The sequence below is a fragment of the Leptinotarsa decemlineata genome, unplaced genomic scaffold (genome assembly GCF_025532065.1).
Source record: "Leptinotarsa decemlineata unplaced genomic scaffold, Ldec_3_MD MMD2_tig00078422_RagTag_RagTag, whole genome shotgun sequence".
In the NCBI taxonomy this organism is placed as follows: Eukaryota; Metazoa; Arthropoda; class Insecta; order Coleoptera; family Chrysomelidae; genus Leptinotarsa; species Leptinotarsa decemlineata.
The window spans coordinates 22,652,042-22,669,482 of NW_027412747.1; the positions used below are offsets into that span (position 1 = coordinate 22,652,042).

General features: G+C 34.5%; 1 protein-coding gene across 1 annotated transcript in view; it reads right to left on the bottom strand.

Moving 5' to 3' along the window:
- LOC111507431 (retina and anterior neural fold homeobox protein 2) overlaps positions 1-14,901 on the bottom strand; it is a 92,175-nt gene extending 77,274 nt beyond the window's left edge. The window contains exon 1 of the mRNA XM_023162725.2: positions 14,424-14,901. Within this exon, the coding sequence (XP_023018493.1) occupies positions 14,424-14,610 (187 nt within the window). The 5' untranslated portion in view covers positions 14,611-14,901. The remainder of the gene's footprint in view (positions 1-14,423) is intronic.
- Between the last annotated feature and the right edge of the window lie 2,540 nt (positions 14,902-17,441).

The following is a 17,441-nucleotide window of genomic DNA, read 5'->3' on the forward strand; positions in this document are numbered from 1 at the left end:
TCATACTACCCCTAAAGTATGGGTCGATGAAACTGTGACCTCATCTAGGAGGGCCTTTCTAGATGGACTATCCACTGGATTAAAAAATCCATCAGGTAAACTTATATTTATATTAAGACCTGCCTCAATCCCCATATATCCTCAATCCCATCGAGTTAATATGGGCGAATGTGAAGAATTTTGTAGCTCAGCATAACACCACGTTCAAATTTGCAGATCTCAAAGTACTTTTTGATGAGGCTTTGAAAAGAGTCACAGCGGAGAAATGAAAGAAGTGTATTCGGCATGTGATATCGGAAGTCGAGACAAAGATGTGGAAGCTTGATAACATAATAGAGACACAAATCGAGCCACTGATAATTCAGATTGGTGAGGATGACACTACTGATGAAGAGACAAATTGATCCAGTTGAATAATTTTCATTAATATTCCTTTTGATTTTAATCTAATTGATTCCTTTACATTTTACAAAATTATCAATAAAGAAATAATTACGTCTCTTATCATATAATGCTTGAGTGCGCTGTGAAAAATCCAATGAAAATCTTTTTATATTACACATATTATCTGCATTTTTCCCGTTAAACTGCAAAACTTGTGCATTTCACTCGTTATTATAAAAAAGTTTTCCTAAGTATGATATAGCATTTGCGATCAACAAGATGTTGTTTCTGAATACGACCCTGGCCAATTCTTGGGATTTTCAATATCACGTGCGTAGGGCATGTCAATGTTTACATCCACTCTATCTTGGATTTGAATTTGCCTTAGATTTGTAGAATTTATTCAATCAGTAGTGAACGTTTTGAAATGGACGACACTGTTAGTGTTTTCTGTACTGGTAGTTTTTGTTGAATCTAGTTGTCGCAGAACTAAAAGTAGATAGTTAGCTACTGTCACTTCTATATTCACTGTGTTCCAACATGGTTTATTCTACTGAAGAAAGAATAGAAATTGTTGCAATCTATTACCGAAATAATGAATGTGCTAAAGCTGCTGCTGGAATTGATAATACGAATCATTCAGACCACAACGTGAGCCATCAATACTGTAACAAACTAAAGAATTAACTGTCTCAAACAAATTTATTACTAACAATATTTCACTATCACAAATTTATTTACAACACATAGCAACTAACGCTCAATTCATTTCCACTATTTGAATTCCTTGTTTAACCGCTAGATTCACTTTCTGAAGGCCTTATATATCGGTAACGATCGTTCTAGAATTCTGTAGTCGTTTCGGTACGCAACTAGTTTAACCGGCGGTTGCCGACTGCATTCCTTTGCGGTGATGTCATGTGTTTGTCCGCTGGCCGGCATATCGGTCAGGGGCGGCTTCAAATTCGTTTACAATACGTTAAACGAATTCAGAAAACACTTCTATTTTTAATGTCTCTCACCAATTAAATAAACATGCTGAACAACTGAAACTGTAAACAAATGTTCGAGACGAGTATACTAACATAAAAAACGTTAATACAATGTATGTGGCCCGCGAAGTTTGAACAGTCATCTTATTTTTTATCTATTATAAAAGCAGTACGAGGTCATGTGTAAACTAACTAACTTAATCGAAAGTAAGTATTGTAATATTATGAAAAATGAGAAATAGAACTTTCTGTTTTTTTTGGCATTAGTATTAGGCGAGTATTATATGAAAGTTTTATTTTTCATTTTTTTGCTGATCTCTTAACACGTAGTAACGGCTACATCCATCAATTCATTATGTATATCAGTTCAATAATTCCCAGTTAACCATTAATTGAATAGATCCTTCATTTCAGGATAAAATACGTTATTCGATACCCTCATTATACAAACGAGTTTAATTGTGTAATTGTGTCCATTGCCACTAAACTACTCAATCTGTTAATGTTTGGACTTTTACCCAAGAACTAATCAACAACTAATCAGTGACTTACGAAGCTTGTTATACAAAACCTTGATAATTACCGTTTGGTATACTAATAATCTGTCAGAAACTGTTAATTCTCTACAGAATCAGCGGCCGTCAAAGAGTAATAATTTAATAAGTTTCAGAGTTTTGACTTCACAATATTATGGAACGAAAACAGTGTTGAGTGAACTCTGTAAAATCCATTAGCAGAGCAAAAGATTGTTTCGATATAAGGTGGGCTTCATATTTTTCTAATCATCATTTCTGAAATAACACATCAAATGTGTGGCTCACTTACATTGGACAGTATCACGGTGGTCCAAGAAGAACCCAGCCTTACCTAGAGATGGCGATAGTTGTTGAATATGCGCGGGCTAGCAAACTTAGTAGGCATTTCAAAAAGGCGGTACATCGTATATTATCTGAAAATTTGGACATGGGAAAGCTATTTGCAAGATGGGTTCACGTTTGCTCACACTCGAGCAAAAACAGTGTCGTAAAGATGTTTCCTCCAGTATCCTATTTGTACTCAAAATGAAACATCAAGTAGTCCCAAGCTGGGATTATCCACAGGGAGGAACACTGGTTTGAGAGGAAGTTCAAAGAAGCTGCTTATATGTTGTTCGACGACGTATTCAGCCAAGCTGGTGTAGAGACACGCAACATATAGAAACCTGTAATCAAGCGGAAAACGTTCAACTTCTCCTAAACCGGTGAAGCGAAGAGGGGTAAGAGGAGATATGTGATAAAAGCACTCGAATGGCCCGAGGACGATTGTAAATGCTAACAGTCGGAAACGTCGTGAAGTAACTAAGTAAGTCATCTTGGTAAGTCAGTTTGGAACCTGGCTCCCGTGCCCTTTCAACTAGTTCTGGACTTATTTCTCCGAGATTTGACTACTAGGTCACACGAATGAGTTCACCTATACCCTCTTCTCTCTCTCCGCTCAATCGGTTTCAGCGGAAGCTGACCGTTTGGTGTGAGTTGGTCGTGTTCCGCTTGATTAGAAGCTTCCATATGTTTTAAGCTAGCTTGGCTAAATGCGTTGTTGTACAACATGTATGCGGCTTCTTTGAATTTTCTCCTGAACGAGTGTTTCTCCTTGTGGATGATTTCAGCTTGAGCCACTTGATGTTATGTTGATGAGTCCAAACATGCTCTGCTATTCCTGATTTGCTGGTTTCTCCTCGCTGCCTGTTTCTTGTGCTCGGCAATGCGATCTTTCGATGGCCTCGTAGTTTCACCGATATATGATTCTCCGCACTCGCAGAGTATCCGGTAAACGCAATTCTTGGAATCGCAGTCCGCGTTTGGTAGCCTAGTTTTCGTGAGGCTGCTACGGATAGTGTTCCCAGATCAGAAGCAGGTCCTGATGTTTTATTTGGACCCAATCCTTCTTATCCTTTCCGATAATCCTCTGATGTAGGGAAGTAAGAGCACTGGTTGTGGCGGCTTCTTTTCCTTGTGGAGCTCTTGCTGTCTTCTAGCTAGAGCCTGTTCCACCATCATTTTGGAGTAACCATTTCCCTGAAGGTCTTTTTGATGATGCCTAGTTCCTTTTCGAGACCTTCCTTTGTATTACAGAGCCCGAAAGCACGGTCTCGTAGAGTCTTGATGATTCCTCTCTAAGTCAATTGATGGTGGTTGTATTCCTGTTTCAGATACTGTCCTATTCGTGGCAGTTATCCAAAAAAGGCCGAAGACTATTGAGGAAAGATATATAGAAAATGAATATTCCGATAAAATACTTCTGAATATCATTGGATATTGCCCATAATAAATTCCGGATAACGTGCTTCCAAAAGGAATGTTCATGCCGGATTTTTATATCTCAAGGGAAAGTTAAATTACCATCGACGATAACCTAATATTTCACTCAATCGATGACTATGTTCGCCTAAAGGGTTGTAGGAAGATGGGGGAGGCGGATAGTCACTGCATTAGCGACTTTTCTGGTTAAAACGAAATAAAAACATCACGTTGAGTAATCTAAGTGGTGTTCCATTAAACCCGTCGTATCACGGCTGACATGATTACCAACACGCGATTCAACAAGACCGAGTGAATAACGCCTTTTAATTCCAACATTCCCGGTTACAATACCACAACGTTCAAACTTTATTTTCAATATTATTTCCAAAAGGGTTGGACGGGGAGCAGAATCCATTATTCTCATTATTGTTTGTCGAAATGACAAACTAAAACACCGAAAAACCTACAATCCAACACGTTGTACAGATTAAACTATCATAAATGATATGTTGGTCAAACCAGGCGTTATCTTTAAATACGAGATTCAGATCATATGAGAATTTGGATACCATTATTTTGGTTGCCAATTATTTTGATACCAATAACTCACCAACCAAACGATTAAAGGTCAATAAATACTTCAATGCTGTGGATTGTCAGATCATTTCTGTGTATGGATCTCCAGCTTCCTGAAAGAACTTTCTCTTCAAGTGGCCGTCGATGGATATCTTTCGAATACTTTTATCATCAACCCTGGTGCTCCCAAGGGATTCGTAGTATCAACAACCCTCTTTTTATTGTTTATCAACGACTTATTGAAAAAAAAACAAGCATCCAATATATTGCTTTGGTGACGAAAGCACACTTGTCTCGTCATTCCATTTGGATTCCAAGACATAGGCTTCGCCTGCAGAAGGAGGTTGCATATCTTAATGAAGATCTAGAAGTGATTTTGAATTGGGGTGAAAATAATCAGTTTCAATTCAATGCCATAAAAACCCAGGCATCAGTTTTCTCCAAGAAGATAAATGTATCCGAACCGGATATAATAATATCAGACTTCAGTATCTGAATTTCGCCAATAATCCTAAAATTTTGACATTGGTCTCGAAATTTTGACTTCAAACTCAAAATTTCAAATTCATACCCGAAGTTTCGATTTTAATTTCCACATTTCCCCTACAATCTCAAAATGATAACTCCAAAATTTCGACACGACTCTCGAAATTTTGGCAATAATCTAGAAATTTCGACTTTAATATCAAAATTAGTCTCGAAATTTTGACTTCAAACTCAAAATTTCAACTTCATACTCGAAATTTCCGATTTAATTTCGACATTTCGTCTACAATACCAAAATTTAGATAGTAATTCCGCAATTTCAACTTTTATCCCGAAATTTTGGCAATAATCTTGAAGTTTCGACTTTAATTTTAAAATTAGTCTCGAAATGTTGACTTCAAACTCGAAATTTTGTCTTCAAACTCGAAATTTCGACTTTAATTTCGGCAAAAATCTCGAAGTTTCGATTTTAATCTCGAAATTTTGACTTCAGTATCTGAATTTCGCCAATAATCCCAAAATTTTTACATTAGTCTCGAAATTCTGACTTTAATCTGGACATTTCGACTACAAACTCAAAATTCAAATATCAACTCCAAAATTTCGACACGAATCTCGAAATTTTGGCAATAATCTCGAAATTTCGACTTCAATCTCAAAATTAGTCTCGAAATTTTGACTTCAAACTCAAAATTTCAACTTCATACTCGAAATTTTGATTTTAATTTCGACATTTCGTCTACAATCTCAAAATTTAGATAGTAATTCCGCAATTTCAACTTTTATCCCGAAATTTTGGCAATAATCTTGAAGTTTCGACTTTAATTTTAAAATTAGTCTCGAAATTTTGACTTCAAACTCAAAATTTTGTCTTCAAACTCGAAATTTCGACTTTAATTTCGGCAATTATCTCGAAGTTTCGACTTTAATCTCGAAATTTTGACTTCAGTATCTGAATTTCGCCAATAATCCCAAAATTTTTACATTAGTCTCGAAATTCTGACTTTAATCTGGACATTTCGACTACAATCTCAAAATTTAAATATCAACTCCAAAATTTCGACACGAATCTCGAAATTTTGGCCATACTCACGAAATTTCGACTTCAATCTCGAAATTTTGACTTCAAACTCAAAATTTCAACTTCATACTCGAAGTTTCGATTTTAATTTTGATATTTCGTCTACAATCTCAAAATTTAAATAGTAATTCCGCAATTTCAACATTAATCCCGAAATTTTGGCAATAATCTTGAAGTTTCGACTTTAATTTTAAAATTAGTCTCGAAATTTTGACTTCAAACTCGAAATTTCGACTTTAATTTCGGCAATAATCTCGAAATTTCGACTTTGATATTGAAATTTTGACTCCAGTATCTGAATTTCGCCAATAGTCCCAAAATTTTTACATTAGTCTCGAAATTCTGACTTTAATTTGGACATTTCCACTACAATCTCAAAATTTAAATATCTACTCCAAAATTTCGACACGAATCTCGAAATTTTGGCCATACTCTCGAAATTTCGACTTCAATCTCGAAATTTTGACTTTAAACTCAAAATTTTGACTTCAAACTCGAAATTTCGACCATAATCTCAAAATTTAGATATTTATTTCGAAATTTCGACATCAATCTCGAAATTTCGGCAATAATCTCGAAGTTTCGAGTTCAATCTCAAAATTTTGACTTCAATTTCGAAATTAAAATCGAAATTTCCAACTAACAAATAATAAAATATGTTGCCCTTCTGTGCTTCCGTACCGCTACTACCTTCTTCTGAGTAATCAGGTATAATGTGATTCAAGGTAAAATTACTGCCCTGAATTGTACCCGTGCGAAACCAGGACAGATCTATAGTCCAGAACACTGTCTCCAATTTCCAATATTATTCAGGAAATCACTGCATTTTCCACCCTTCCACATTTTTCGTATATGTTCTGACGGTAGTCAATTAATAATCCTTTCACAATTTCGCAAGACATCAACTTTAATTGGCCAGTCGAAAAAAAGATAAAGCTCCACTTTTATTTCGAAACAATTTACCGAACGGGATCTGCAACACACTCAAACACGCAATTAAGTCTCCTTCATCCTATTTGTCAATCTAGTAATCCTATCAAATATAATTTCCCGTCAAGGAAGCAGACGTCAAATTGGAGCGCTGTCAATACATGAGATGAGTAGGAATATACCATTTGCTCACGCCATTCGCTCCACGACAAAGTAGTCTTTCTGTAAGCTTTCTTTCTACACAGGGAATGGAGTGAAGAGAAGATTGGTACACATTTATTGGACTGTATTTATAATGACCTTGAGCTTTTCGATTTTTATTCAAAATACATACAAATGTTTGCAGTGTGTCAATTGGAAGATTTTGAATAATTTTTATAGAGATTCCATCATAACCAGTTGCATTTTTATTCTTTACATTCCTCAAAATTTCTACTAATTCACTAATACTTGTATCGTACAATAACCTAACTTATCCTCAATTCTGACATCTTCAAGATTTATTAAGGGATCGTAAGGTACCACTATATTCTCACTAAGGTTTTTTGCAATCGAACAATAATAATCATTGATTTTATCAGGAATAAGTGATATTCTCACATGTTTTTTTTTATTTTCCCTAATATCACTGATAGCAGACCAAGTTTCTTTCATTTTATCAGTTGACTTACTGATTTGGTTGTCATAATGGTTCATAGAGGTCATTTTTTTGTTATTTTGCTGATTCACGATTGCTATCTCGGTAACTCTGAGACCTGGAACAGTCTCTTTTAAGATCGAGAATATCATTGGTAGTAGAGCTCCATAAGACGTAAATATTGTGAAACCTTGAAATCCAGGGCCAGACAATGAGTCTTCATTAGAACTGTTGGACTGCATTGTTTGAAGCTCAAAAAAAAGGTGGAAAAAATGCCCAATATTCCAATTTTCAACTACAATTTACTGAAAAACTAACGAGTCACAGCAAAAATATTATTATAAACTATATATACATTATATTATTGTTCATTACTGTCGTCATTATTGATTTCATTGATGTATATTCTAGCTGGAAAGCAAAAATTGGAATTGTGATAGCGGGTACAACAATTAATTCATGAGGTGGATATCGATGCAAACATAATGTGTCATAGAATATATTCGGGTATTATTGATTTTTCACAAGGTGTTTTTTCAGGCAGTACCTGAAACTGGAAACAGATTTCGACCGAAAGGAAGGTGGTAGGTTGTGGTAGAATTCAGCTATCGTATATGTAAATGACCTTTTGAATAGTTGAATAGGCAGCCATCCACCATGTGATGGTGGATGGTTTGAACTTGCGGGTATGGTGGAGCTTGTTTGTATATATATATATATATATATATATATATATATATATATATGTATATACATATATATATATGATGAGCTGTTTTCTCGGGTTTCGCTCCGTGTTCTGTGTATTTTCTCCCCATAAGGATTATTTTCACAACGTTTCGGCAAAGTCTCATTTGCAATCTTCTGGTGATGTCTGGTTTTTTTCAACTAGACTGATTAATTCGAACTCTGTGTCTCAATTTATAGGGATGGATGTTTCCCTTTACCTGCACTGCTGCCACTACCTGTGTTTGCTCGACTACCTGTTTTGGTCTTATTACCTGAGCTGCCTCTCCTGTCTCTGTTATTGTACCTGTATTGTCCTGTACCGAGTTTTGCCTCTGGAGTTGAGCAGTCTGATTGCTTGTGCGAAGTGATAAAACGGATCTCCATGTTGATGGTAATCTTTGCCCATCATCCCTCTTGTTCATATTATTAGGTCGTTTTTCAATTTCGATTGCCTCTCTGATTGTTCGTGAGTAAAAGTTTTCGTTGCTTGCTAGCATTTTTGTGTTGTCGAAATTGATGTTATGTCCTGTTTGAAGTACGTGTTGGAAGAGAGAAGACGTGATGACTTTTCCCTTCACTGCTAGTTTGTGTGTGTATATATATATATATATATATATATATATATATATATATATATATATATATATATATATATATATATATATATATATATATATATATATATATATATATATATATATATATGTTTGTAAGTCTATTATATAAGTGTTGATAATATTTTTAGACAAGTCTGTACACAACCATGTTGAGACAAAATTTCATTGTTGAACTATAGTGTATGTTCTACCTTTACTTTTTTGTGGGTGTTTTTATATTCACATTTTATATTTCTATACTTACATTTATATGTATTTTTCACAAGCTTTGTCTTAATGACAATAAAATACATCATTATTATCATTATAAAAGATTGTAAATTTTCAGGAATTAATTTGTTCCACGAAAATAAAATCACATTTTCTCAATTCACCGCCAAAACTCGATACATATGTCCAATACTCTCAAAACAAATCTGACAGCTTAAAATACAGTTACTACTTTCGTCGATTCATTTTTCTTTATTTTTCCAACGTTCTTTCTACGCCCGAACATTAGCGATCAAAAGATTTCTATTCTCATTAGCATCAAAACCAGCAATGGAACGTCACCTTAATCGACATGTTACTCGATTGAATTTTAAAATGAAACCTCTATCAGAGCCTGTGATCTCCGCAGGCCTCTTTTGTGGACGGACGGTAGTGCTTCTAGCTAGTGATGTATACAACTTTAAATCAATTAGGCGGACTAAATTAAAGATAAATGGACTACCGTGATTATCGCGATCAACAAATCATTCCGAGTGAGAAAATGATTGAACTATCGTTAAATTAATGAAGTGCATGCCTACCTAATGGGTTAGGCAAGGCAAAAAGAGAGCAGAACCAAGAACGCAGGATTATTCATCGACTACATGCATGAGAGAAAATCGTTGTTACGTGTTTATCGCTAACACAACACTTTTTATAGTGGACGTGATCAGACGTGTACTAAGCTCTGCCGAAAGTGTGATTCACAATACTTCATCCACGAATAATTTTGTTTGTGGCATTCCAATCCATTATTACATTTTCATTGCGGTAAAAAAACGGTTTCTGAATGATTTATAGATGCATTTTGAGCAGTATACGTTGTCAAATCATGTTTCGTTGTCTGCGAATGACGTTTCTGTAAGGTGACTCAGATCGAACGCTTGCCAGCATTCTTGAAACACAATTTTTCGGAGTGTTCTGACCTTCAGCTACATACGAATTGTGCCATCCACCATGGCACTTCAATACTCCCACATCTTCCAGAGTTTTTGACGCAAATAATGACCTGTAAACTGATCCATCATTTTGCAATGAACGAACGAACAACGAATACATTATGATTCATCATAATGTACTCCATTGTAACAACAAAGGAGAGAAATGGCAATGCATCATAACGCTACAAGTTCATAATCGTAATATACAGAATACGTACTGCAAAGAAACGTAAGCCATCATATTCATTGTATTGAAATCTATAATTCAATGCAAATGTCGTTTCATTTGTTAATCGTTATTGTTACTGCGGTACTTGCTTTTCATGATAAAATCATCAAAAGTGACTAAAATAAAATTTGCTGATTCATCCAAGGGTCTTGACGTCTTAAGTATATTTTATCGATAACAAAATCAACAGGTAGATTATAGTTTTACGTTCATTCTTGGAAGGCCAAGATTAGTTCCAGTCCCTTCTAAATTATTATAATCAGAATCGAGATTTATACAAGATCGCTCTTGAAAACTAACAAGACTTTTTTAACAACAAACGAAGGCAAAAAACATTTTTTGGAATTCTACTCAATCAGGTCAAAAACTGAGGAATGTATAATCAGGAGAATATAAACTGACTTGTGGCTCACGCCTAAAACTGTATGTTGGCCAAACAGGGAGAACATTTTCCCAAAGAATTGAAGAGCATAGAAGTAGTTTTGTTAATAGAAAAACCGATTCCACATTTGCAAACAATGCAGAAGGACATGACTTCAATCATGAATACGACGTGTTACATTCAGAAGAGAACAGTTTGAAATTGAAACTTCTAGAATGTTCAGAAATCAATAGATTCAAGAATTAGGGTAATTTACTAAATGGTCAATTAGAATTGAATAACTTCCCGTTACTAAATATTTTTTCAAATATGGAAACTGGGACATAAGCTCAGCTATAATTTAATTCATTAGAAACCCTGGTGAAACTCAGGTATTTGAAGGTACTGCAAATTGTAAAATTAGGTATATTAAGCACTGAATATGTAGAATATAGTTAGCAAAGAGACGCCCGAAGAAGCCATTGTATGGCGAAACACGTGTTGCGTTTTTGTAAAACTGTAGGGTCTTGATGATTCCTCTCTCAGTCGATTGATGGTGGTTGGATTTCTGGTTCAGATACTGGTCCTGTGTGAGTGGGTTTTCGATATACAGATGTTTCCCATTTAGTGTCGGTCCTCTTCACCAATACGTATAAGAAATGCAACTTGTTGTGGACTTCCTTCTCCATTGTGAAAGTGATGGAAAGACGTTGTTGATGTGCTTCAGGAAAATGTCTAGTTCTGCATTCCCATAGTTCCATATTATGAAGGTGTCGTCTACGTATCTCCATCAGACTCGGGGCTTCTTGTGGGCTTCTTCAATGGCCAGAGTTCCAAACCACTCCATATATAACGGCTATAACCAGTGAAAGTGGCGATCCCATTGACAGTCCCTCATCTTGCGTAAAGAATTCGTTCTTCAGTTGGAAGTAGCAGTTTCGAACACAGCATCCTAGTAATTCCATGATTACTTGTATCGGTAAGTTTGTTCTATCTTTCAGGTCCCCATCCTCGGATAGCTTCTTCTGTATGATTTGAAGTGCTTCTTCGACAGGAACGTTGGTGTAGAGGCTTTCCACGTCGAAAGTGATCAGTTGATTCTGCTCTTCGACTTCGATTTCCCCTAGTAGTTTAGCGAAATGTCTTGAATTTTTCACAAAAGATGATGTTTTACCTTGCAATGGTTTAATTATTGGTAGTAAAAACCTGAACAAGTCCTGAGTGGCTGAATCTCTGGAGCTAATGATCGGTCTGAGCGGAACATCCTTTTTGTGGATTTTGGGTAGTCCCTACAAGTGAGGGGGTTCACTACAGCGGTGCGGTGTTAGTGATGATAGCTCTTTTTTCGAAAAATAGACTTGGTGTTTTTTCAAAGTCAGGTACAACTTCCTTTCAATTGATGCAGTAGGGTCTCTTAAGATTTTCGTGAATTTTCCTTTCTGAAGCACCTCCTCGATCTTCTGTTCGTAGAAATCAGTATCCATCACGACAGTATCGTTTTCCTTATCTGCAGGTAAGATCTTGATAGTGTTGTCTCTACGTAGCCCGTTCAGGGCTCTTCGTTCTTCATTGCTGACGTTGGGAGTTGGAACTGGTTCTCGATCTAGCTGATCTCTGATTTTCCATCTGAATTCTTCTGATCCATAAGGGACCTGGTGGATTCTACTGCAGTTATTATTATCAAAGTGGACACACTTTGGAACCAGCTTCAAACAAGCAGACTATTTGCTCAGACAGACCGTTCAAGTGGAATAAGAACTCGATTACACAGAAAAAATTGGCGATACAGTTTTAGAAATCTTTCTCTCACTATTTTAAATGGATGTCTTCTCAGACTTCATTATTCATTACTCAGCACAAAAAAGTCCAATTCACTGAGTAGTGTCCGTGGCCACCATATTCACCAGATTTGCTCCACTGTGACCTTTTTTCTATTCCAAAGATTGAAGAAACCCACTAAAGGAAAACCCATGAACAGAGTACCAAATACTTTGAAATCACTTCAGAATAAAAACATTTTTCGAGAAAAACGAAAATTATCAGCATAGTCTAATAGTTTTCAATGTGAGCACACGTATCTAGTGTCAAGACAAAGGTAAAATTATAGTAAAGCATTATTCATCTAATTTATATCAACAAATGAGTAAGTTTTTTAATTAGTACAGGCATTACATACTTCTGTGACTTTATACAGACATAGTACAAAAAATGTATCCCGTGAATGGATAATTTATAGAAGGTTGCGTGTCGAAAATTCAGAATTTCACTGAAATTGTATAAAAAATTTAAATATAGGTACTTAGTTTTCAGTAAATATCAACTCAATTTTGAATTTTTCAGAAGTTTTGGAAAGATATATTACCCTAATATAGAGCCATGCTGGTATTTGTTGAATAATTCTTATTTTTCTCTCCCAGACTTCGAAATATAAAGGAGTTCAAATCGACAGTGTATTCAAACTCATGTAATACATTTAATATGAATTCAATTCTTTATGTTGTTATAGAATCTAACTGAGACACCAAAACGCTAATTTGCCTTCATTTGTATCTTCTTGTGTGAGAAAAATTCTCTTTGCTTTCTTCAGGATCTTTTCCAAAATTTCTCATTTATTTCGTCCCATATTGTCCACCGAAAAGAAACTATAATATAAGTATGACAGATTCCTAATCACGAAAATATATTTGTGTTCTCAAATTCAGTTCATAAAAAATAGTTAATTTCATGTACCATTCGTTGATAATTTTTGCCAAGGAACTTGGCAAACCCAAATGCTTCATTATAGAACCATATTACAAAAATTTCCATTATGAGAAAGATGTTCAGATTTGATTCCGATTTAATTTTATTTTATTAATTTTTCCTTCTTAGTCCAAGTGTAATTACAATTATTTGAGGTGGATTCTACGTCATCCGTAACTATACGGATGCGTTTCACAAAGAATAAGCGCATTTTTTTCTTTCTCAAATTCATTATTCATTTATAGTACCTAGATACTTATTACTTAGATACAACAACATTATTGATAAAGACATTTCACAGACCAGAAATTCCACTACAAATAGTATTAATAGTGATAAACAAAACATCTGATCATTTACCTGATTCGTATGTCTCTATCAATCGTAGATACTAAAATGCACATAAAAGCAAAAGAATAGTAGCCTCCACAAATTGAACATTTCATAGTCAACATAATTGTTTGCAACATCCTCTTTCAACATTTTTGGTGGTCTGATATAAGATGTACCTATATCAAGTCTTTTTTCATTTATGGGCTTCCAATAATTAAATTTCCATATTATATAAGGTTTTATTTGAGTTGGAATCTATTCCAATGATAAATTAAATATATTTATAGGTAGATGCTATTTTTCACAATATGAGGACACCCTTATTTTGTTGTTGATAAAATCCATATAAATAACAAGGCAATAAAATTATTCATGAAAACGCCTGAATTTTTGACACGTTAAAGGACACGCGACAAAAAAATCTAGCTAACTGGATCGTCTGTATCTGTCAAAGCAATTCAAATAAAAGAAGAAACAAAAAATATTGTTTGAACAAAATAGCGAGAAATAAGCATTTCGGAGTTGACAGAATTTTCCAGTTTTACCGGCACTTTCAACAATTTGGGGTCTGATTGAATAATTAATTTTTTATTTCTTGGCATCTGAAAGTTTGGTCTCCATGTTACAATTTTTTTAAAAAGGAATCTATTCCGCTGACAGCTATAGATGCTATTTTCAACAAAAGAAATGCAATGTTATTATATTTTTTACAAATTTTGACGTTTTTGGATTGTTCATGGATGTTGTGATGACAATAAAATTATTATTGAAATTGGTAAACAAAAACTGTTTTCTTGGAAAAAAAAGGCGGGAAATGGATATTTCAGCGTAAACATCATTGTATTCAACAGCCTTACCGGCACTTTCAGCATTCCCGGGGGTCAGCGCTCGCTCCATCATCTCGTCCCCCTTTCTGACTAGCCCCAAAATGTTGTCGATGGTGTGTCTGGGTCCGGAATGCGGACTCGCGACCAACCGCATAGGTTTAACGTCCAAACCGTAATTAAGAATACTAGAGGTATCTTCACAACGGTCCGAATCCATCGCGCGCTTTCGACTGACTGAAGTTGGCAACCACGCTTCTTTCCCCGGGGGCGGTAAAGGAGGCGTGGCCGAAAGCGCCTGACCAATAAAACTTCCCGGGCATCCATCATGGAGTCGATATGGGTAGACGTGGATGCCCGCCAACTCTAATAAGCTCTGTGCCGTAGATTTTATGGTGCAAAAGCTTCAAATTGGTGTCAATAGACAAGAATTAAGTTGAGTAAGTGCTATTGCTACTTGTCTTTGAGAGGGGTTAACCAATAAAACGGATTCATCAACTCGTTCGCTTGAATTTGGGGTACTCTTGGTTGTTTTCAATGTTTTCGTTATTGTTATGGTTACTGAAGTGTAGGTTTGTTGGTAAATACTGTCTAAATAGATAGATACTCGAATTATTACTGGCATGTTTGAGGTTGTTATTACCTGTAAATCAATTCTTTTTGTAGTTATCAAATGTAAAGGAAAATACCTGAATTCGTTGAAAAATATAACGCACATTTTCTATTCTGGGATGACTTCTGGACATGGAAAGTTCATACCTTAGGTATTGATGTTTGAAATGATTGCTTGGGTGAACTTAACCTCAAAAAAGTGCACAATTTGCCTTTTCAATATGATAAGGCTCATTATTGTGTGCCACGTGATTCCTTAACGGATATATACCTAATTTTCCACCAAGAAAATGTTACACACAGGGTTTTCCAATGCAAAATAGTTACATCAAGGGTTAGAATAGGCATCAGGACTGACAAATCACTAGGCACTAATTTTATGAGTCCTACGTTCGTCTTATGTTCTTATTCATTCAAACTAGTTATTTATTTTATTTTAATTTTTCAATATTTCTCTTATTGATTTACTATTATTTGATATTATTTGAATTTATACTGGTATATTCTCGGAAGATAATGATTATTGAGAGAGGAAGGACTAGGTAAATCAATTTGTTTGATGATTGTAGATATAAATATGACTCAACGATTATTATGTTTTCGAGTTTGAGAATTTGTTACTTTCCATATGCTGAGTTGACAGCCGGCACGTTTATTTTTCATTTATTTATATAATAACAGGAAAAACGGGAAAATTGTCACTATTCAATTCCATATTCACGAGTAAAATATTCAAAATGAGCTTGCATTACATCATTTTTAAGATATATTTTTGTTTTATTCAACACAGAGTTGCAGATTTTTCAATTCACCTGACAATAAAATATAGCTTTCATGGAACCAATACCTCAGTTCAAATTTCAGTTTCCTAATTGAATTAGTTCAAAAAATAAGAGGGAAAGGAGACAGATTAAAGAAAAGCACTGTAATGGGACGAAATATAGTCTGTATTTTCTACAAGACAAATAGATTATTTTGAAGTAGAAAATCAATAGCTACGAATATTTTTTATATAAATATGTGAATAAGTAGAAATATTTCGTAGAATATATATAATTTTTCACCCACGAAGAATATTAATTTCTCGCACTCAATATAGCAATATTAAATCTGAAGAAATGAACAACTCTTATATTTAGGCTAGGTTTACACTTTGAAATATAACAATATTATTAATAATTAATGTAGTATCAAGAAGACAACTATACTTGATATGAATATAAACGAATATTTGAAAAAATAGTTTTTCTTCTACGAAGTTGATGGTACCTATGTTAAAATCTTGAGTCAATAGCTATATTCTTGATCAAAGAAAAGAACACTTCTGATGCTAATAAATAGTTGATGTTCAATCAAAAATGAAGCTATACTCAGTAGTAAGGTTTGCTTAGAATAAGTATAAAACTACTTGAATTTCAAGTAGGCATGCTCTGTTTATAATGTTGGTTATATGTTGCTCAAAAAGTTTCTCCTCCAGCGTAACTCCCAAATCTCTACATTCTGTTTTTTTGGCTATTCATTATTTATCTTATACTGAAAGTCATTCCGTAGTTTTTTCCAAGTAATTGACATACTAAAGTATTTGTCATTAATAAATGTGAGACGATTTGCCGCATTTGTCATTATTAAATGTGAGGCGATTTGCTAGGGACCACTCGTAAACTCTATTTATAGTCCGTTCATAATTTGTTGATAGCTCACTGCAAGTTTGACCCTCATTAGAGAACTGAAATACAGAGAGGACAGCTAATATGATATAATAACAAAAACCAAACTAAAACTGGCAGTTTAAGATGTTTTCGACTAACCCACCTTGTAGCTGAAGAAATACAATACAGCTATAAAACTTTTAATCCGATTATGTAGGTATTTTGAGTGGAAATGAGTGACCAGTGTCGTAGAGTATATGATTAAAACATTAGTTACTTTAAATAAATAAATATATTAATATTTTCAAACTGTAGGTACTGTAAACTGTATTTTTAATTTAAAAAAAATTCTTTATTTTATTCAAAAATAATAAGTTACTTGCAATTTGTAAAAGATACATTTATTTAATTAATACCTATTTTTAAATGATATAAACTACGATTACTTACAAAACTATTCAAATTCAAAATAAACAGGATCATCTTCGGAATCTGAGTCGTCTTGCAGGTTAATAATTAGCGGTTGTGTCTCTACAGTCGCATCAATTATATTGTCAAGATCCCACATTTTTTGTTCTTCTTCTATTGCATGTCTTACTGCATCTCGCCAATTTTGTTCTGTAATATGTTGTAAAGACTCATATAACAATTCACGTACAGTTTGTATTTTATATGACGTATTTTTTGTAGCCACATAGCTTTTCATTTGTGCCCAAATGAGTTCAATTGGATTTAATTCGCAGTGGTAGGGTGGAAGTCTAAGGACTGTGATGTTTCGTCTTTCCGCCAT